The following is a 22,612-nucleotide window of genomic DNA, read 5'->3' as shown; positions in this document are numbered from 1 at the left end:
TAAAGCTCGTATTCAGCCTCATTCTCACCAGTGCTGTCATCGGCGTCTGCTCCCTGTGAGAATATCATTTGACGGGAGCCATACCATAAAGAATAGGTGACAGGAGAAGGCAGTTCCACCGTATGACCCTTGTCCCCCTGGAACCCTCATCAGAGACCAGTCACACAAGACCAAGATGGCCTCCCACCTTGCAATCCAATTACACATTCTCTTTCAGAAACACACCCTGGTGGAATCCCAATTAGCAATTTAATTCAACAAAATAATTAGATCCATATCCCCAGTGCTGAAGACACAGAGTGATGAGAACACCACTGGCTTCCTGTTTCCTCCAGCGGGCCACAGGTTAAACACCTTTGGTGTGTGTGTGCGTGCGCATGCATACCCCCACATATGTGTGTGTGTGTGTGTGCAAGCCCACCTGCCTGCCTGCGTACGTGTGTGTTCAGGCGTGTGTATGTGCATGCATGCGTGTGGGTGTGTGTAGTTGACAACTCAACCAAATGTAAATCAAAACTAGACGTTGAACTGACGTCTGTGCCCAGTCGGGAGCGTGTGGGTTCATATGCGTATTAATGACATTACCAGGCTTGTAGCAGCCATAACCTAATCTTCTTAAGAGATGCATTACAGGCATGTCTACTTTAAGAGCTGCTTTAATTCAATAACAACTCCAGCACAGTGACTGAGTGTTACCACAATTTCAGATCCTCATTGGCCGATATTGGAACAAATATGTGTGTGTAATATGTGTGTGTGTGCGTGTGCATGTGTGTGTGTGTGTGCATGTGTGTGTGCGTGCGTGTGTGCGTGTGTGCGTGTGTGTGCGTGTGTACGTGTATGTGTGCGTGTGTGTGAGCGTGTGTGCGTGTTTGCGCGTGTGTGTGCGTGTGTGTGTGCATGTGCTCGTGTGTGCATGTGCATGTGTGTGCTTGTGTGTGTGCGTGTGCATGTGTGTGCGTGTGTGTGTGTGTGCATGTGCGCGCGTGCGTGTGCATGTGTGTGCGTGCTCACGCTCTGGATAGCTAACTAAGGTGTAATGAGAGTAAAGGGGAGGAGAAAGAGCAAGCCAGGGAAAACAAGCCAGGGAAAACAAGCCAGGGAAAACAAGCCAGGGAAAACAGAAGAGAGGCAGAATGAAGAGGACTTGTCATTAATGGAGTGTTTTAGGTGCTCCAGGAAGGTTGGAATGGAGTGTTGCTGTGTGTGTGTGTGTGTGTGTGTGTGTGTGTGCAGCCTTTCTTATCGACTAGCCGTCTGGCAGGGGTGTGTGTGTGCATGCGTGCGTGGGAGTGTGTGTGCATACGATTGTTTGTGTGGGAGCCTGGACACTTGCGCTCCGTAAAAAGGGCCTGATTCATTTCCGCATGAGTGGGTCTCAGTGGGGCAGTGTCAGGCTAGCCAAGCCGCACAGATTTATAGACCATTAAAGCAGCAGGACTCCTGTTCCTCCTGACCACAACGCCACCACCACTACTAACACACTGCAGCCTGTTAATCTGACACACTGCGCACACACACACACACTCTCTCTCTCACACACACACACACACAATCTTGTACAGCTAACCTTGTTGGGACATACAACTCAGTTCCATAAAAAATACTATTTTCCCTAACCCCTAACCCTAAACCTAACCCTAACATTAACCCAAAAACCTAACCTTAACCCTAAACCTAACCCTAGCTCCTAACCCTAACCCTAAAACTATCCCTATCTCCTAATCCTAACACTAATTCTAACCTTAACCCTAAACCCCCTCTTGGTTTACTATTCTTGTGGGGACTTCTGGTCCACACACACACACACACACACACACACACTCTCTCTCGCACACACTCGCACACACAGAAAACACACCATATCTACAGTGCATCCTCATGTTTCATCCCTCCACTACCACCTCACACACTCAGGTAGTCTCAGACACTAAGTTCAACCACTAGGCAGGTAGACTAGCGGTTAGAGAGTTGGGCCAGTAACCGTAAAGGTTGCTGGTTTGAATACCTGAGCCGACAAGGTGAAAAATCTGTTGATGTGCCCTTGAGCAAGGCACTTAACCCTAATTTGCTCCCGGGGTGCTGTACCACTATGGCTGACCCTGTAAAACAACACATTACACTGCACCTATCTGGTGTATGTGACCATAAAATATATATTAACTCCTCCTTCTCATAGGTACCTCTCCACATTTCATTTCTTCCTCCATCTCTCCTCAATCTTCTCACACTCTTCATTCCATCTACTGTATGTATCCCCTTCCTTCAGTTTAGCCACCATAACCCCACCCCCCATCAATACATAACCTCCTCTTACCTAGCATCCCATCTAACTACATTACCTGATGCTCTACCATTGCCTCTCTATTTTTCATAAATATTATCCTAAATGAAATCCAAGGCAGACTGTTTGTCAGTGATCTGGTCTGTGCCATGCCCTCCTCCCTGAATTAGGTCTCTGGACCTATCCCTGTCAGTGGTCGCTAGGGCATAATGCTTTAGATTGTAGTAACAGCTTTAAAATCAGATTAGCACCGTTGCAGGCGCACAGACTAATGGCTCTGTCTTTTCAAGGCATCCTCAATCAGCTCCGTTGCCCTGGTGATTGCTATATCTTGTCCTCCTCTCCCATTTGCTGTCTTTGCAACTTCATCATCCAGTTAGGGAAGGGGAGGAAGGAGTGATACAGGGAAGGAGGAGAATAAAGATGAGGCAGAGTGAGTCTGTGCTATAGGCTGTAGACTGATGCTGGCTGTATGGCCCTGTGAATAGCTCTTAGCCTGTATGGAAATGATGACACGGCAACCTGAGCAAAAGCAACGGACAGACAGTACAGTAAGTGAATGAAGAGGATGAACTCAAGGGTTCCATTTTGACGTTGGTCATAAATCCTAACGCTCGCCTTCTCATACGCTCTCGTAGAGTATGGCACATCTATCTACTATATCTGAATAGCAGGGGGATTGGCTATGGAAAATACCATGAATACCATTCTAAGTGTATTATTATTCCTCTTTATCTCAGCTAGGTCTGTGTGAGAGTAAACAAACACCACGTACATACACTCACAAACTGAAACATACCTGTACATTCAGAGAGGATTACATAAACAGTGTAACATGTGAATAATGAATGTGAATCGTGACCGTCAGAGCTACACACAAAGGATTTATTCAAGAGAAATATAATGGGCCTTGGCTCTCCAAATACATCTCTAAACAGAATGTGGTTCACAATAAGACATATAGGTTAAATATATGACCTTAACGGGTTTGATTATTTAAAGGGGAATTTTGTTGTGATGATTCATGCCACTCCCACAAAGGACTTTTAACCAGTAGACCAGAAACAGACAGACAGCTTCCTGCATAGTTTGTCCATCCTTTCCTCTTCTCCAAACACGAGATAGGCCATGTGACCCAGTCACCAACAGCAGACATGGTGAAATGTGCTGGGTAAAAAACTGAAACAGCAGCTTCAGAAAAAAATACTAGTGAATGAGGACAACTCAAAACTGAGACTTCAGATCGAAAACTTGAGAGAGCACCACATGTGGGATTGTATTATTTATTTCAAGCCTCAAAACCCAGAAAACAAAACTAAAACATGAAAAGGAGTTATATGGGTTAGAACAACACTGCACCTGGGTAAACAAAAAATACAGGTCCTGTTAAACCCTCTAATGGCTGGTTTACTTGAATCCAGCGTAGCTGGAGCATACCACCACCCTATGATTCACAGAAGATCCTGTTTGTCCAGTTGAACTAACTGAAGGGCATGAAGTGAAACAGGGTGTGTTTCTGTGTTTCCACTAGAAGAAGGATGCAAAAGCATTGTAAATACTACAACATCCCAAACAGAATAATGGTGTAGAAAGACTATGACATTTCAAAGTGAACAAAAAGGTAGGAAATTAATTACAATGTAATAGAGAAATTATAACCTTTGAACTCAACATATTGAAAGAAGAACCTTTGGCAGGGAAAAAATCTAATGGGGTAGGCTACTTTGGTATCTTTCAGAGTTATCTCTCTGAGGGAGGTTCTAAAAAACAGGATAGAGGTGGACAGAGGAGGAGAACAGAGGAGCGGGAGGAGGAGCTCTAAAGGGGTCAGGTATCACACTGATGTGAGAGTTACAGTTTGGTGTAAACTCACTGATACTAAGAGAACCCATAGAGTTGAACTGTGACCCATACCAAATGAATAATAGGGTCGACTCCAGAATACAAATAATGCAGCCCTTGCCATTATACTGTAGGTCTACATGACTAATACTGTGCATATCAGTCAAATAAGTACTGAAATCAGGGGTTAGTGTTGGATGTAAATTGAGGCATTACAAAGCTTAACATGTCCCTTTAATGATGACCCGTTGGAGCCCTTAGGGAGAGTTATACCACAAATTAATCTGCTGGCGGAAGAGACTGCTTAGTCCCCCGCCAAAATGACGCAGATGCCTTCTATTCCTTTAATCCCCACTTTCACCACAACATGCTGTGTAGTTTATTCTAACGGTTGAAATGAACTGTATTCTTGGAGACAGAAAAAAAAGTGTACTGTGCGCTTGTTTTCTGTTATTTAATTAAGTTTACAATATGCCATATTCTATTTAGGCTACATAATGAACTCGTGTGAAAAAAGTTAAAAAGAAAATGGGGTGGCGTCGGCGGCGCCACGAAATAACCCTGTGCTTCTGCGCTGCGGCAGTTGCCAGGGGATATGGAAGGGGAGGGGTTATGATTGGTTGAAGTGGGTTTGTTGCCTTGACGACGGCGAGGGGTTTGGTAGCGTTGCTGTGCTGCGTGATCTGCGCGCTGCGTGGATGGAGGAAGCAGCTGCGGATGTGATCTCTGACACTGTGAGAGACTGAGACAGACATCTGAACACACGATTCCTGCCATACTGCTACTTTGCAGGCATCGCTTGCATGAATGTAAGTACTTGGAAAAGGAGTCTTTATTTTATGGTGTGAGATATTACGGAATGCTTTGGTGTGTTTTCCGTGGCAGGTGAAAGGCTTCGCGAAGTAAATGGGAGCAGTGACTGATAGCTCGAGCAGCCAGCATGGCAGTTCTATAGCGGACAACATGTACTGTACTTCCCCCATTTGTTCTCCGAGCTCTAGCGTTGCGTTATGGAATGGTAAGCAATAGAAACAATGTTATATCGAAACTTTTCAATTCGTTAGACTTTGTTGAATTTTGCCAAATGTGCTAATAAGTTGTTTTTGGCGTCTGTTGCCTTCCATGTGGCTCTGTAGCTGTCGAGTTATCTAGATGTAGCAAACTTATTTTGTGGTCGAGCAGTAGTTAGCCAACAACGAGATAAAATGGACCGTCCAATGTGTTTTTATTCTCATTTGAGCATGCCTGAATCACTGTTGACTTAGAAATCAATTGCAACAATGTGTACTGACGGTGGATATTTTGTATCCAGCTTGGATGGCTTCGCTACTTTTCCACCAATGTTAATTGGTCAGATAACAAATGGCTCGTGTGCGCATGCAGTCATACGATGAAAATGTCTCATTCTAGATTCTGTGAAGTGTTGGCTTGCTGCCCGTTTTATTTGACATTCAATTGCCATTCCACGAGTCTGGCAGTGAGTTCGACAATTTCTGTCAGACACCACATCGATAACTGCTTGAACTTATTTCATATTTAGCAATGAGGTCGTGTCAATTTGGTGTAATTTGGAGCTTGGACCATTTTAACAGTTTGATATGAGTCATCTGAAATAAAATGTAAAACGTTTGTCAGTGAGTCGTAATTGCAAGGACTCATTTTTTTAAATAAAAAAATGTAGGGCAACTTTGTTGGGCGACAGTAGCAAGCGGAGGTGGATAGGTTTCCGTGTTTGTGACTTTGTAGCCAATTTGCTGTGATTAGCTTCTTGGAAATGATATCAGTCAGTGAGTTATTTTACTGTTATTGATTCCTCGTTGAGTGACATTGCCAGTGGAAAGTGTTCCAGGGGTTATCGAAGAGCTGAGCAAGCAAAAGGTAGCTTGCTAGCAGCTTGCTAACATTTACTTTCATCCGCTAAACCTCCTCTGTCCCATGAGTTGGCCTGCACACAATGCAATATGTCTGGATTGACGTTGAGTCAATTCCTCAAAATCACTCACACGCACAGATTGTCGCCGTGTTGCAATTTTGTCAGTTGAAATGTCCCACACACAGTTCCAAACCCATCCACGCGCATTTATGGAGCTCGTGAGGCAGGAGCGTGGCCTTTGTCATAATGCATTATTGGACAGCGACACAGCTCACTGTTGATAGAAGTCACCACAGCAACTCCGAAAAGGCTCTTCACATATTGAAGCATATCAGCATATCACTGGACATGCAATGGGTTTAGTGTAAAATTGCCTTTGGTGTAGCTACAGGTAACTGCCTAAAATAAAGGAAACACCAACAGTGTCCTAATAGAGCGTTGGGCTATCACGTGCAGCCAGAACAGCTTCAAGTAACCTTGGCATAGATTCTACAAGTTTCTGGAACTTTATTGGAGGGATGCAACACCATTCGGCCACTATAAATTCCATAATTTGGTGTTTTGTTGATGGTGGATGAAAACGCTGTCTCAGGTGCCGCTCCAGTTTTCAACTGGGTTGAGATCTGGTGACTGAGAGACACACACACACACACCTTTTAAACCCCCTATGCTCATTTGAGACCCCTCTTTCAAAGTCACTGAGATCTCTTCTAGCCCTGATAGTCCAAATAATGTACTTTAAAATGTTCAGGCATTTAGCGGACGCTCTTATCCAGAGCGACTTACAGGAGTAATTCGGGTTAAGTGCCTTGCTCAAGGGCACAGTCAACAGATTTTTCACCTAGTCGGCTCAGGGATTCGAACGGCAACCTTTTCGGTTACTGGCCCAATGCTCTTAACCATTAGGCTAATAATGGGCAACTGGGCATTTTTAGACATGACCCTAAGCATGATGGGATGTTTGATGCTTATTTAACTCAAGAACTGCACCTGTGATTCTGTCCATGATGTAATGGATGATCACAAGATTGTCCCAGATACAAAATACTAGCTAACTCTCCAAACAATGAGTGACTGTTGGCGGCCAATTCATTATTTTCTCTAAAGAGGTATGTCAGTTGGTGTGATAACATACAATGATAGTTTCCCCTCTCATGTGTCTGTGTGATCATGTGACCCCTTTTCTCCTATCTTACAAAAGTTACACAAATATCCTATGTCAATTATTTGGATTGAAAAGTGTTGCCTACTTTAGTTGTCTTGTTATGCAGGCAACGGTTTGTGTGTGTGTGTGTGTTTGACATGAAGGTGGAGAGGGGCAATGATCTTTTTTTTGACAAACAGTTTGCTGACTAATGTACCTCAGATAAACAGTAAAACAAAGCAGGCCTGAGATAAAAGGAGAGGAACAGAAGTGATCAACCTGTCATTTGTTTACTGCCAGGAATTCATGCCCATAGTGTGTTTGTGTAGTGTGCGTGGGTGGGCACAGTGTACATCATGATTGGTTTTCTTGGAACCATCTGCTGTTTTTTTGTTCTTTTAATACCCTGTGTGTGTTTTTGTAAGTATGTTTTTTTTTATACCATTAGCATTGTGTGTACAAGAATACATGCTTGTAGAGGAGGGCTGCAGTCAGAAGGGTAAGTGTTTTAGCTGCCTGAAATAGCCTGAGACGTGCTCTCTTTCATGGCATTCATGACTATAAATATGCCCTGCCCATAACGCTGCTGCTAACCACGCTATGGAATGGCTATCTCTCAGTGCAGCGCAGGCACATGGAGCTGAACGATTGTCACAAGTGTGTGTGTGTCTGTGTGTGTAGGGGGGGGTGCGGTCGGTCATCTTGGCTGCTCCACATAATACGGTTATTTAGATTGCCTGCATGAGATTCTAGAATCTAAATTGCCCCCCCGTTTTTTAAATTTGCGCTCCACACTAGTTGAGACACACACACACAAACATAGCCTATTCCACAGAGTGAAAGGAGCCATGCCATTTAATCAAGAAGTGGAATAGAAAGAGCCAGCTGGTTCAATTTTAGTGAATATTCTGTCCTTGTCCTCTGGGACATGTTAAAGTGTACCAGACTGACTGACATTATACATCTCACTCTGGAGACAAAGGGAATGAAACACATGTTTCTGAAACATGTAGGAGGCTATCCAGTGCCTTAAGAAAGTATTCACACCCCTTGACAGCCTGAATTTGAAATGGATTAGATTGAGATTTTGTGTCACTGACCTACACACAAAACCCCATAATGTCAAAGTGGAATTATGTTTTTAGAAATAAATAAGTTCAGGAGTAAAAAATTAATAAAAAATCTTAACAAGTCACATAAGAAGTTGCATGGACTCACTGTGTGCAATAATAGTGTTTAACATGATTTTTGAATCACTAGCTCATCTCTGTACCCCACACATACAATTATCTGTAAGGTCCCTCAGTCGAGCAGTGAATTTCTAACACAGATTCAACCACAAGACCTGGGAGGTTTTCCAATGCCTCAAAGAAGGACATCTATTGCTCCCTTTGAGCATGGTGAAGTTATTATTTACGCTTTGGATGGTGTATCAATACACCCAGTCACAAGAAAGATACAGGTGTCCTTAACTCAGTTGCCGTAGAGGAAGGAAACAGCTCAGGGATTTCAGCCTGGGGCCAATGGTGACTTTAAAACAGTTACAGAGTTTAATGGCTGTGATAGGAGAAAACTGAGGATGGATCAACATTGTATACTGAACAAAAATATAAACGCAACAATTTCAAAGATTTTACAGTTACAGTTCATATAAGGAAATCAGTCAATTAAAATAAATAAATTAGGCCCTAATCTATGGATTTCACGACTGGGCAGGGGTCCAGCCGTGGGTGGGCCTGGGAAGGCATAGGCCCATCCACATGGCAGCCAGGCCCACCCACTGGGGAGCCAGGCCCAGCCAATCAGAAAAAGTTTTTCCCCACAAAAGGGCTTTATTACAGACAGAAATACTCCTCACCCCTCCTCAGATGATCGCGCAGGTGAAGAAGCCGGATGTGGAGGTCATGGGATGGCGTGGTTACATGTGGTCTGCGGTTGTAAGGCCGGTTGGATGTACTGCCAAATTCTCTAAAACGACGTTGGAAGCAGCTTATGGTAGAGAAATAAACATTAAAGTCTCTGGCAACAGCTCTTGTGGACATTCCTGCAGTCAGCATGCGAATTGCACGCTCCCTAAAAACTTGAGACATCTGTGGCATTGTGTTGTGTGACAAAACTGCACATTTTTTAAGTGGCCTTTTATTGTCCCCAGCACAAGGTCCACCTGTGTAATGATCATGCTGTTTAATCAGCTTCTTGATATGCCATGCCTGTCAGGTAGATGGATTATCTTGGCAAAGGAGAAATGCTCACTAACAGGGATATAAACAAATTTGTGCACAAATAAGCTTTTTGTGCATATGGAATTTCTGGGGGAATTTTTTTTTTCAGCTCATGAATCATGGGACCAACACTTTACATGTTGCGTTTATATATTTTTCAGTGTAGTTACTCCACAAGAATAATCTAAATGAAAGTGTGAAAAGAAGGAATCTGTACAGAATACAAAATACTCCAGAACATGCATCCTGTTTGCAGTAAGGCACTAAAGTAAAACTGCAAGATTTAAGTCCAAACTGTAACTCGGCCACTCAGGATAATTCCCTGTCTTCTTAGTAAGCAACCAATGTAGATTTGGCTTTGTGTTTTATGTTATTGTTCTGCTGAAAGGTTAATTAATCTCCCAGTGTCTGGTGGAAAGCAGACTGAAACTGGTTTTCCTCTAGGATTTTGCCTGTGCTTAGCTCCATTCCGTTTCTTTTTTATACTGGAAAAACTCCCTAGTCCTTAATGATTATAAGCATACCCATAACATGATGCAGCCACCACCATGCTTGAAAATATGAAGAGTGGTACCCAGTGATGTGTTGTGTTGGATTTGCCACAAACATAACACTTTGTATTCAGGACATAAAGTTAATTTCTTAAGCAAATCTTTTGCAGTTTTACTTTAGTGCTTTATTGCAAACAGGATGCATGTTTTGGAATATTTTTATTCAGTACAGGCTTCCTTTTCACTCTGTCAATTAGGTTAGTATTGTGGAGTAACTATAATGTGTTGATTCATCCTCAGTTTTCTCCTATCACAGCCATTATATTCTGTAACTGTTTTAAAGTCACCATTGGCCTCATGGTGAAATCCCTGAGCGGTTTCCTTCCTCTCCTGCAACTGATTTAGGAAGGACGCCTGCATCTTTGTAGTGACTTGGTGTATTGATACACCATCCAAACATATTGATTCACCATACGCAAAAGGATATTCAAGGTCTGCTTTTTTATTTATTTTTACCATCTACCAATAGATGCGAGGCATTGTGGTTGAATCTGTGTTTTGAAATTCACTGCTCGACTGAGGAACCTTACAGATAATTGTATGTGTGGGGTACAGAGATGAGGTAGTCATTCAAAAATCATTTTTAACACTATTATGCAACTTATTATGTGACTTGTTAAGCAACATTTTACTCCTCAACTTATTTAGGCTTGCCTAACAAAGGGGTTGAATACTGACTCAACACATTTCAGCTTTTTATTTGTAATTAATTTGTAAACATTTCAAAATACATATTTTCACTTTGACATTATGAGGTCAGTGACAAAAAATATCAATTTAATCCATTTTAAATTCAGGCTGTAACACAACTAAATGTGGAATAAGTAAATTACATTTACATTTTAGTCATTTAGCAGACACTCTTATCCAGAGCGACTTACAGTGGGTATGAATACTTTCTGAAGGCACTGTAGGTGCTTGAAACACTTAATACATTCATCACGCCTTACCTATAGGTGATACTTCTGTCATAAATGTATGTTTCACAAGGTAATATGCTAATTAGTTATATTTTATTTATTTATTTAACCTTTATTTAACCAGGTAGGCCAGTTGAGAACAAGTATTGAACTGCGACCTGGCCAAGATAAAGCAAAGCACTGCGATTTAAAAACAACAACAACACAGTTACATATGGGATAAACAAAAACGTACAGTCAATAACACAATAGAAAAATAGAAAATCTATATACAGTGTGTGCAACTGTAGTAAGTTATGGAGGTAAGGCAATAAATAGGCCATAGTGCAAAATAATTACAATTTAGTATTAACACTGGAGTGATAGATGTGCAAATAGAGATACTGGGGTGCAAATGAGCAAAATAAATAACAATATGGGGATGAGGTACAGTGAGGGGGAAAAGTATTTGATCCCCTGCTGATTTTGTACGTTTGCCCACTGACAAAGAAATTATCAGTCTATAATTTTAATGGTAGGTTTATTTGAACAGTGAGAGACAGAATAACAACAACAAAATCCAGAAAAACGCATGTCAAAAATGTTATACATTGATTTGCATTTTAATGAGGGAAATAAGTATTTGACCCCCTCTCAATCAGAAAGATTTCTGGCTCCCAGGTGTCTTTTATACAGGTAACGAGCTGAGATTAGGAGCACACTCTTAAAGGGAGTGCTCCTAATCTCAGTTTGTTAACTGTATAAAAGACACCTGTCCACATAAGCAATCAATCAATCAGATTCCAAACTCTCCACCATGGCAAAGAGCTCTCCAAGGATGTCAGGGACAAGATTGTAGACCTACACAAGGCTGGAATGGGCTACAAGACCATCGCCAAGCAGCTTGGTGAGAAGGTGACAACAAGTGGTGCGATTATTCGCAAATGGAAGAAACACAAAAGAACTGTCAATCTCCCTCAGCCTGGGGCTCCATGCAAGATCTCACCTCGTGGAGCAATGACCATGAGAACGGTGAGGAATCAGCCCAGAACTACACAGGAGGATCTTGTCAATGATCTCAAGGCAGCTGGGACCATAGTCACCAAGAAAACAATTGGTAACACACTACGCTGTGAAGGACTAAAATCCTGCAGCGCCCGCAAGGTCCCCCTGCTCAAGAAAGCACACATACAGGGTCGTCTGAAGTTTGCCAATGAACATCTGAATGATTCAAAGGAGAGCTGGGTGAAAGTGTTGTGGTCAGATGAGACCAAAATCGAGCTCTTTGGCATCAACTCAACTCGACGTGTTTGGAGGAGGAGGAATGCTGCCTATGACCCCAAGAACACCATCTTTCTGCTAAGGGGACAGGACAACTTCACTGCATCAAAGGGATGATGGACGGGGCCATGTACCGTCAAATCTTGGGTGAGAACCTCCTTCTCTCAGCCAGGGCATTGAAAATGGGTCGTGGATGGGTATTCCAGCATGACAATGACCCAAAACACACGCCCAAGGCAACAAAGGAGTGGCTCAAGAAGAAGCACATTAAGGTCCTGGAGTGGCCTAGCCAGTCTCTAGACCTTAATCCCATAGAAAATCTGTGGAGGGAGCTGAAGGTTCGAGTTGCCAAACGTCAGCCTCGAAACCTTAATGACTTGGAGAAGATCTGCAAAGAGGAGTGGAACAAAATCCCTCCTGAGATGTGTGCAAACCTGGTGGCCAACTGCAAGAAACGTCTGACCTCTGTGATTGCCAACAAGGGTTTTGCCACCAAGTACTAAGTCATGTTTTGCAGAGGGGTCAAATACTTACCCTCATTAAAATGCAAATAAATTCATAAAATTTTTGACATGTGTTTTTCTGGATTTTTTGTTGTTGTTATTCTGTCTCTCACTGTTCAGATAAACCTACCATTAAAATTATAGACTGATCATGTCTTTTTCAGTGGGCAAACGTACAAAATCAGCAGGGGATCAAATACTTTTTTCCCTCACTGTAGTTGGGTTACAGATGGGCTGTGTACAGGTGCAGTGATCAGTAAGCTGCTCTGACAACTGATGCTTAAAGTTAGTGAGGGAGATAAGAGTCTCCAGCTTCAGAGATTTTTGCAGTTCGTTCCAGTCATTGGCAGCAGAGAACTGGAAGGAATAGCAGCCAAAGGAGGTGTTGGCTTTGGGGATGACCAGTGAGATATACCTGCTGGAGCGCATACTACTGGTGGGTGTTGCTATGGTGACCAATGAGCTAAGATAAGGCGGGGATTTGCCTAGCAGTGATTTATAGATGACCTGGAGCCAGTGGGTTTGGCGACGAATATGTAGTGAGGGCCAGCCAACGAGAGCGTACAGGTCACAATGGTGGGTAGTGTATGGGGCTTTGGTGACAAAGTACATGCTGTTAGATTGCATGCTCTATCTAGGCCTATTCGTTTTTAATCATTTGATAACCTATCACAGGAGGGGGTTGTGTCACACATGGAATTTGAATAATTTTATAGGATCTCTATGGTGTCACATCACATTTATTAGTGTTAAGAAGGCCTTATAGGGTCTTACAAACCCTATATGTATGCTATGTTAAGGTCAAACAAAGCATTCCCTATTACGTTAAAGGGATACTTCGGGATTTTGGCAATGAGGCCCTTCATCTACTTTCCCAGAGTCAGATGAACTCGTGGATACCATTGCGCTAAATGACTGGACGTCTATGGTATCTGCTAGAGGTCATTAGCTCTTGAACTTTTCTGCAAAAATATAGATTTAGAGTTAGAAAAACTAGGATTTTTTCACAAGGACCTATAAAGGATACTACCCTCTACACACAACCTTCACTTTAAATCAAAACTTCAAACCTACAGCCTGGATTTTGGAAAACATTACATGGAAGGATTCTTACTACCAAGGACTATCCAGGACTATCCAGCTAACTTTCTAGTAAACAAACAACCAGCAGAAGAAGCACAGCAGAAACATCAAAATACTATCCAACCTGGAACTGAGTGCGTAATGTTCAATCTGAAGCTGCTTCTAAAGCCAAGACGTAAAAGGCATTACAATGATCTCTAGATATTTTACTTTATAAAGACTGAATGATAAGTTAAGGCTACAGAGCTACCAAGCGTGCTAGGACAGAACAGACCCAGCTGCAACTTCAATTAGTACTGAAGTGTGAAGTGAGGTGTGAAAGCCCTTGAACCCAACAATGGCAACAGAGAATCACAACCTCCCCCACCCAAATGCAGAGGCCTCTGAAGCCCCATGCTCCATGTCTTCAATACACCCCTGTGCAGAGGCTATCATAGTACAGTTCCCCTCAGAAATAAAAAATTACACTGTACGAAAAGACTACGAACAGAAGCTCCTCGGGGACAATCCAGAGACACTATTTGTGGACTGTTAAAAGACTGGGAACATAAGCAACTTAATTTTCCACACAGACAATCCCCTGGCATGGCACAGTGCTGTAAGAGCACACTACCCCTCTGTCAAGAGAGAGGGTATTGGCCCAGGGTGGAAACTCCGAATACTGGAAAACGAGGGCCCTGAGACTGAAACAGCCTCTATCAATTTGTACAAGGTTGAAACAGTGGTGGTGCATGGAAACTTCAAACACTTCCAACCGGTCTGAGGTCATCTGCTTTTGGCCTAAAGAGCAGGAACCTAGACTTCACCAAAGAAATCAGAAATGCAGACATTGCCTGCAAGAAACATGATATAGAGGATATGGACCCAATGGTTGCCCTCTGTTACACAGAGCTGGTAGACTCAGGGGGTATGCTAATTTGTTATAGATCAGACATAACCCACTCCATTAAATTAATCAAAACAGGAACATTTGGCTAGAAATTATAAAGGAAATTCTCTCAACAGAGAAAAATGGCTTCCTGTGTGCTACCTATATCCCCCCTATAAAATCCCCATACTTTAATGAAGACAGCTTATCTATCCTAGAGGGAAGATCAACCATTTCCAGGCCCAGGGACACGTACTAGTCTGTGGTGACCTAAACGCCAGAACTGGACAAGAACCGACATTCTCAGCACACGAGGACAAACGCCTACCTGGAGGTGAAGGCATTCCCTCCCAAATATGCTTCCCTAGACACAAATACGACAAAACAACCAACAAAAATGGGTCACAACTCTTGCAGCTCTGTTGCACGCTGGGTCTGTACATAGTCAATGGTAGGCTTCGAGGGGAATCCTACGGTAGGTACACACCTACAGCTCATCCCTTGGCAATGGGTACTGTAGATTACTTTATCACACACCTCAAACCAGAGTCTCTGAGCATTCACAGTGAGCCCAATGACATCGCTATAAGATCACAGCAAAATCAGTCTACTTGAACTTTGCAATTCTCGATCATGAGGCATCAAAGCCACACAAACTGCATACCTTTTAAGAAACGCTATAGATGGAAGGAAAATAGTGTAGAAACCTGCCAAAAACTATTGGGTAACAACAAATCCAATCCCTTTTAGATAACTTCCTGGAGAAAATGTTTCACTGAAAAGCCTAAACAGTATATTAGACCTTTTCAGCTTCCTATCAAATCTAAAAATGTCAAGCAGACAACCTAAAATTAACAACAATGACAAATGGTTTGATGAAGATTGTATAACCCTACAAAATAAATTGAGCAACATATCCAACCAAAAACAGAGACGCAGAAAACCTGAACCTTCACTATGGTGAAACACTAAAACAATATAGAAATATATTAAGAAAAAAGGAGGAACCGCATGTCAGAAATCAGCTCAATCTAATTGAAGAATCCATAGAATCTAACCACGTCTGGGGTAAATTGGAACAGAGTAAACGGACAACAATACGAAGAGCTACCTATCCAAAATGGATAGGTAGCCTTCGGCTCTATAACAAAGAACAAACAGCAAAAACATATGCATGATCAACAACATCTTAGAATCAGCTATTAAAGATTACCAGAACCCACTGGATTCTCCAATTACATTGAATGAGCTACAGGACAAAATACAAACCCTCCAACCCAAAAAGGCCTGTGGTGTTGATGGTATCCTAAATGAAATGATAAAACATACAGCCCACAAATTCCAATTGGCTATACTTAAACTCTTTTAACATCATCCTCAGCTCTGGCATCTTCTCCAATAAAGCCTGATCACCCCAATCCACAAAAGTGGAGACAAACTTGACCCCAATAATTATTGTGGAATCTGCATCAACAGCAATCTCTGAAAAATCCTCTGCAGTATCATCAACAGCAGACTCCAACATTTCCTCAGTGAAAACAATGTCCTGAGCAAATGTCAAATTGGAATCTTACCAGAATACCGTACAACAGACCACGTATACACCCTGAACACCCTTATTGACAAACAAACAAAACAAAAGCAAAGTCTTCTCATTCTTTGTTGAATTCAAAGAAGCTTTTGGCTCAATTTGGCATTAGGGTCTGCTATATAAATTGATGAAAAGCGGTGTTGGGGGGGGGGGAAACCTGACATTATAAAATCAATGTACACAAACAAATGTGCATCTAAAATTGGCAATAAACACACATATTTATTTCCTCTGGGCCATGGGGTGAGACAGGGATGCAGTTTGAGCCCCACCCTCTTCAACATGTATATACATTAATTGGCGAGGGCACTAGAACAGTCTGCAGCACCCGGCCTCACCCTACTGGACTCTGAAATCAAACGTCTACTAGTTGCAGATGATCTGGTGCTTCTGTCCCCAACCAAGGAGGGCCTACAGCAGCACCTAGATCTTCTGTACAGATTCTGTCAGACTTGGGCCCTGACAGTGAATCTAAGCAAGACAAAAATAATGGTGTTCCAAAAAAGGTCCAGTAGCCAGGACAACAAATATAAAATCTATCTAGACACCGTTGCCCTAGAGCACACAAATAACTATACCTACCTCAGCCTAAACATCAACACCACAGGTAACTTCCACAAGGCTGTGAACGATCTAAGAGACAAGGCAAGAAGGGCCTTCTACGCCATCAAAAGGAACATAAAACTCAACATCCCAATTAAGATCTGGCTAAAAATACTTCTATTATTTATAGAACCCATTGTCCTCTGGTTGTGGAGTCTGGGGTCCACTCACCAACCAATAATTCACAAAATAGGACAAACACCCAATTGAGACTCTGCATGCAAAATTCTGCAAAAATATACTTTGTGTACAACGCAAAACCCCAAACAATGCATGCAGAGCTGAATTAGGACTATACCCGCTAGTTATCGAAATTCAGAAAACCTGTGTTAAATTCTACAACCACCTAAAAGGAAGTGATGCCCACACATTCCACCTCAAAGCCCTGACCTACAGCGAGATAAACCTAGAGAAAAGTCCCCTGAGCCCGCTGGTTCTGGGACTGTTCACAAATGCAAATAGACCCCACAGAGCCTCAGGACAGCAACACAATTACAGTGAGGGAAAAAAGTATTTGATCCCCTGCTGATTTTGTACGTTTGCCCACTGACAAAGACATGATCCGTTTTAATGGTAGGTTTATTTGAACAGTGAGAGACAGAATAACAACAACAAAAAATCCAGAAAAACACATGTAAAAAATGTTATAAATTGATTTGCATTTTAATGAGGGAAATAAGTATTTGACCCCTCTGCAAAACATGACTGTCACGTTCGTCTACCAGAGAGGAGGACCAAGGCGCAGCGTTGAAGGCGAACATATTTATTTATAGAATGATCACACGATCAAAACAACAAAACGATGACGTGACAGTCAATGGTAATACACAAACCAAATACGAACAAGAAACCACAATGAATGAGTGCAAAAACGGCTACCTAAGTATGACTCCCAATCAGAGACAACGAGCTACAGCCGTCTCTGATTGGGAGCCACCCTGGCCAACATAGATCTACAAAACCAGAAAGTGAAACCTAGAACACACATAGACTATACACACCCTGGCTCAACATATTAGAGTCCCCAGAGCCAGGGCGTGACAGTACCCCCCCCCCTAAAGGCGCGGACTCCGACCGCGCCCACCAAACACCACGGGGAGGGACCGGGTGGGCACTCCGCTTAGGCGGCGGATCCGGCTCCGGGCCTGATCCCGCCTCCCTCTCCAACCCCCCCAAAGTACCCCTGGTCCGGTCTGGCCCCGCTGGCCGGAGCTGGACTGCACACTGGTGGAGCGGATTGCTCTAGCTCCGGCGTGAAGCATCTGACCGGTGCCGGACCAGCCACCGGTGGAACAGGCACCGAGCCGTGCCGGACTGAAGACGCACACCACTGGCTTGGTGTGGGGAGCAGGAGCGGGCCGAGCCAGGCTGTCGAAGCGCACCACTTACTTGGTGCGGGGAGCAGGAACGGGCCGAGCCGGGCTGGACGAAGCGCACCACTGACTTGGTGCGGGGAGCAGGAACGGGCCGAGCCGGGCTGACGAAGCGCACCACTGACTTAGGGCGGGGAGCAGGAACGGCCGAGCCGGGCTGACGGGCGCACCACTGACTTGGTGCGGGGAACAGGAACGGGCCGAGCCGGGCTGACGAAGCGCACCACTGACTTGGTGCGGGGAGCAGGAACGGGCCGAGCCGGGTTGACGAAGCGCACCACTGACTTGGTGCGGGGAGCAGGAACGGGCCGAGCCGGGCTGACGAAGCGCACCACTGACTTGGTGCGGGGAGCAGGAACGGGCCGAGCCGGGCTGACGAGCGCACCACTGGCTTGGTGCGGGAGCAGGTACAGGCCGGACCGTACTGGGGACACACACCACTGGTCCTACGCAGGGATCTGGAATGGGCCGGACCGGACTGGTAACACACCCCAGTACCTCTCGCCGTGCCTCTACACCTTCCACCCCCTCTTCGACCAGTGGCCCCCGTAACCTGGCGGCCTCCTCTGCCAATCCGCTGGGCCGCTCTGCCGCGGTCTCCTGCTGGCCCGTCGTCCACGGCGTTAGCCCCCCCCTAAAAAATTTCTGGGCGTCTCTCCTACCCGTGGACCAGGTCTCCATGTCCCTCGCCAGCCTCAAGCCCTTCTCTTCCTCACTCGGCTTGACCCAGTCGAGGAGGCGAAGGAGATCTGCTAGAGATCTCCCTGGCGATGGCTCCTGGACACGCTGCTTGGTCAAATCTTGGTGGTTTCTTATGTCAAGTTCGTCTACCAGAGAGGAGGACCAAGGCGCAGCGTTGAAGGCGAACATATTTATTTATAGAATGATCACACGATCAAAACAACAAAACGATGACGTGACAGTCAATGGTAATACACAAACCAAATACAAACAAGAAACCACAATGAATGAGTGCCAAACGGCTACCTAAGTATGACTCCCAATCAGAGACGACGAGCTACAGCCGTCTCTGATTGGGAGCCACCCTGGCCAACATAGATCTACAAAACCAGAAAGTGAAACCTAGAACACACATAGACTATACACACCCTGGCTCAACATATTAGAGTCCCCAGAGCCAGGGCGTGACAGTGACTTAGTACTTGGTGGCAAAACCCTTGTTGGCAATCACAGAGGTCAGACGTTTCTTGTAGTTGGCCACCAAGTTTGCACACATCTCAGGAGGGATTTTGTCCCACTCCTCTTTGCAGATCTTCTCCAAGTCATTAAGGTTTCGAGGCTGACGTTTGGCAACTCGAACCTTCAGCTCCCTCCACAGATTCTCTATGGGATTAAGGTCTGGAGACTGGCTAGGCCACTCCAGGACCTTAATGTGCTTCTTCTTGAGCCACTCCTTTGTTGCCTTGTCCGTGTGTTTTGGGTCATTGTCATGCTGGAATACCCATCCACGACCCATTTTCAATGCCCTGGCTGAGGGAAGGAGGTTCTCACCCAAGATTTGACGGTACATGGCCCTGTCCATCGTCCCCTTTGATGCGGTGAAGTTGTCCTGTCCCCTTAGCAGAAAAACACCCCCAAAGCATAATGTTTCCACCTCCATGTTTGATGGTGGGGATGGTGTTCTTGGGGTCATAGGCAGCATTCCTCCTCCTCCAAACATGGCGAGTTGAGTTGATGCCAAAGAGCTCGATTTTGGTCTCATCTGACCACAACACTTTCACCCAGTTCTCCTCTGAATCATTCAGATGTTCATTGGCAAACTTCAGACGGGCCTGTATATGTGCTTTCTTGAGCAGGGGGACCTTGCGGGCGCTGCAGGATTTCAGTCCTTCACTGTGTAGTGTGTTACCAATTGTCTTCTTGGTGACTATGGTCCCAGCTGCCTTGAGATCATTGACAAGATCCTCCCGTGTAGTTCTGGGCTGATTCCTCACCAAATACTTTTTTCCCTCACTGTAGACCCAACCAAATTATGAGAAAGCAAGAAAATAACTATTTGACACACTGGAAAGAATCAACCAAAAAACAGAGCAAATTGGAATACTATCTGGCCCTAAACAGAGAGTACACAGTGGCAGAATACCTGACCACTGTGACTGACCCAAAATTAAGAAAGTCCTTGACTATGTACAGACTGTGAGCATAGCCTTGCTATTGAGAAACTTAGCTACACTTCCTAACCTCCTGCCAAATGTATGACCACATTAGAGATTCATATTTATCACAGATCACAAAGACCCACAAAGAATTGAAAAACAAATCAAATATTGATAAACTCTCATATCTGTTAGGTGAAATACAGCAGTGTGCAATCACAGCAGCAAGATTTGTGGCCCGTTGCCATGACAAAAGGGCAACCAGTGGAGCACAAACAACATTGTAAATACCACCAAAATGTCTTCATTTATCTTCCCCTACTATTCATACTACAACTTTTTGCACATTGCTAAAACACTGTACATAACTAATAATATAACACTTCAAATGTCTATCTTTTTTAAACCTTTTTGAGTGCAATATTTACTGTCAAATTCAAATATTTTTCTGTTGATGTTTTGTCTTCTCACTTTTGTTTATTGCACTTGCTTTGGCAATGTAAACACGTTTCCTATGCCAATAAAGCCTTTTTGAATTGAATTGAATAAAGGGTTTCATTGTAAAAATCCTGAAGTATTCCTTTAACAATAATGCCATGTTATAACAGTGTGATGGACTTTGACCCATAATGAAGAAAGGTTAGCTTATACCTCTTCAGAACTGTAGTATTGGTGTGCATAGGGAATTGTCTCTTATCTGGTGCTGTTTAATTGAGGCCATTTGGATTAGCATAAGTTGACATGTCTGGAAGTCTGTTATAATTAATAATTAATAACATTTACATTTACATTTTAGTCATTTAGCAGACGCTCTTATCCAGAGCGACTTACAGGAGCAATTAGGATAACAGACTTGTATGTAAAATATAATAATAAGATGCCATTTATCCAAAGCGACTTATGCATGCGTACATACATTTTACATATGGGTGGTCCCGAGAATCAAACCCACTACCCTGGCATTACAAGCGCCATGCTCTACCAACTGAGCTACAAAAGACCACACTGTAAACTAACTTCTCTCACTCCTATTCTTCTATTGACTCCAGTGTGCTAAGGTGCTGCACTCAACACCCTTTTATACCCAATTAACACTCAAGGTGTGAAGACAATCCACTGGTGGTCCAACCATAACAATGTGTGTAGCGACTAGGCCTAACTGAACCATCTGGACTGTAGTAGTGTGTGGGGTTTGAGATGGCTTTACAATTGGAAAACACTATTTGCCTGTAGGAACAAAAACTGACGAGTTTCTTGCAGTTCATCTTGCAAACTACAGTACCAGTGACCTCTGTTTGCTGTCTGATCATGAGTCAGTCTAGAAAAGGTCAGAGTGATTTAACAATGACCTTAAATGCGTTGTTGTCCTCTGTGTTGTTGGTTGGGTAATTTTTTCCATGTTTATAGTACAATGGAAGAAAAAAGTGCCAGTGGGAGGATTACATGGACAATCACATTAAATCACAGATGTCTGGTTTTGATGGACAGACGGACAGGAGCAACTCTTTGAACTTTGCTAACGGTGTTGCATGAAAACGTGAAACAATGAATTCCTGTCATTCAACCCAGGCTGTATGATTTAAAGGAAGTGAAATATGAGCCAAAAACAAGTGTGCCTTCTTGCCATGGTTCTTTCTTTTTGAAGTCGCCCTAATTCAGTTATATTCGTCATGACCGTCTATCCTTCATCTTGTCTTCTCTGTGCATTGTCCCTGTGGGGTTGGTAAGGTGTGTCTCCTCTCTCCTCTGTCCATCTCTGGTGGCTTCTGATTTCTCCAACTGAACCAGCCGCTTTGGCTATGGCCGCTGCCCCCTATCAACCCATCAAAGCTCTTGTCTGTCTGCTGATACGATCTGGCCTTTGTTTGGAGGTGACTGCTTTTAATGACTGCAGCTGCACACATTTTTCATTGCCAGACACACAGGAGGAGGTAGCCTTACCCCCCCCCCCCTGAGCAACGCTTCCGTTGTCTTGGTTACGTGACATCAGAGTGCAGTAATCAAATAAACGTGGCTGCTCTGAATTTGGATTGCAAATGTATTACCGATCTCTTCTCCTCTTCAGGCAGAGGTGTGCCCCCCCCCCCACTATTCTTTCCCCATTCATTTTTCCCATAGGGATAGCGGAATGAACCAGAGGTAACTCATTTCCGGGTTTTAGGACTACAAGCTGGCGAGCTCTGTTGAAACGATGCTAAAGTGTGACTGTTGGAGGGAGAGGAAGGGAGGGTGGGTGAGAGAGAGAGAGACTTGACCGTGTCACAGCCCATAATGGCCCATGGTTAGGGTTACTCCTGCTTGAATAAACAGGCTGGGTTTAATAGAGATCGCAGTGTGACGACGCAGGACATAGAGCAGCTTGGCTGACACTGATCAGG

At 43.9% G+C, this 22,612-nt stretch overlaps 1 protein-coding gene across 3 annotated transcripts in view; it reads left to right on the top strand.

Annotated features, from left to right (window-relative positions):
* The first annotated feature begins 4,786 nt into the window (after nucleotides 1–4,786).
* The window catches only part of LOC121547678 (forkhead box protein N2), a 41,072-nt gene continuing 23,246 nt past the window's right edge, over nucleotides 4,787–22,612 (top strand). For 2 of the 3 annotated variants that reach the window (XM_041859059.2, XM_041859058.2), the window contains exons 1-2: nucleotides 4,787–4,935; nucleotides 5,012–5,144. In XM_041859059.2, the coding sequence (XP_041714993.1) occupies nucleotides 5,033–5,144 (112 nt within the window). In that variant the 5' untranslated portion in view covers nucleotides 4,787–4,935; nucleotides 5,012–5,032. The remainder of the gene's footprint in view (nucleotides 4,936–5,011; nucleotides 5,145–22,612) is intronic. The other variant, XM_041859060.2, reaches the window with a different exon arrangement.

This window comes from Coregonus clupeaformis, chromosome 31 (genome assembly GCF_020615455.1).
Source record: "Coregonus clupeaformis isolate EN_2021a chromosome 31, ASM2061545v1, whole genome shotgun sequence".
In the NCBI taxonomy this organism is placed as follows: domain Eukaryota; kingdom Metazoa; phylum Chordata; class Actinopteri; order Salmoniformes; family Salmonidae; genus Coregonus; species Coregonus clupeaformis.
Note: the sequence above shows the minus strand (reverse complement) of the source record. Positions and strands in the feature narration are given on the sequence as shown.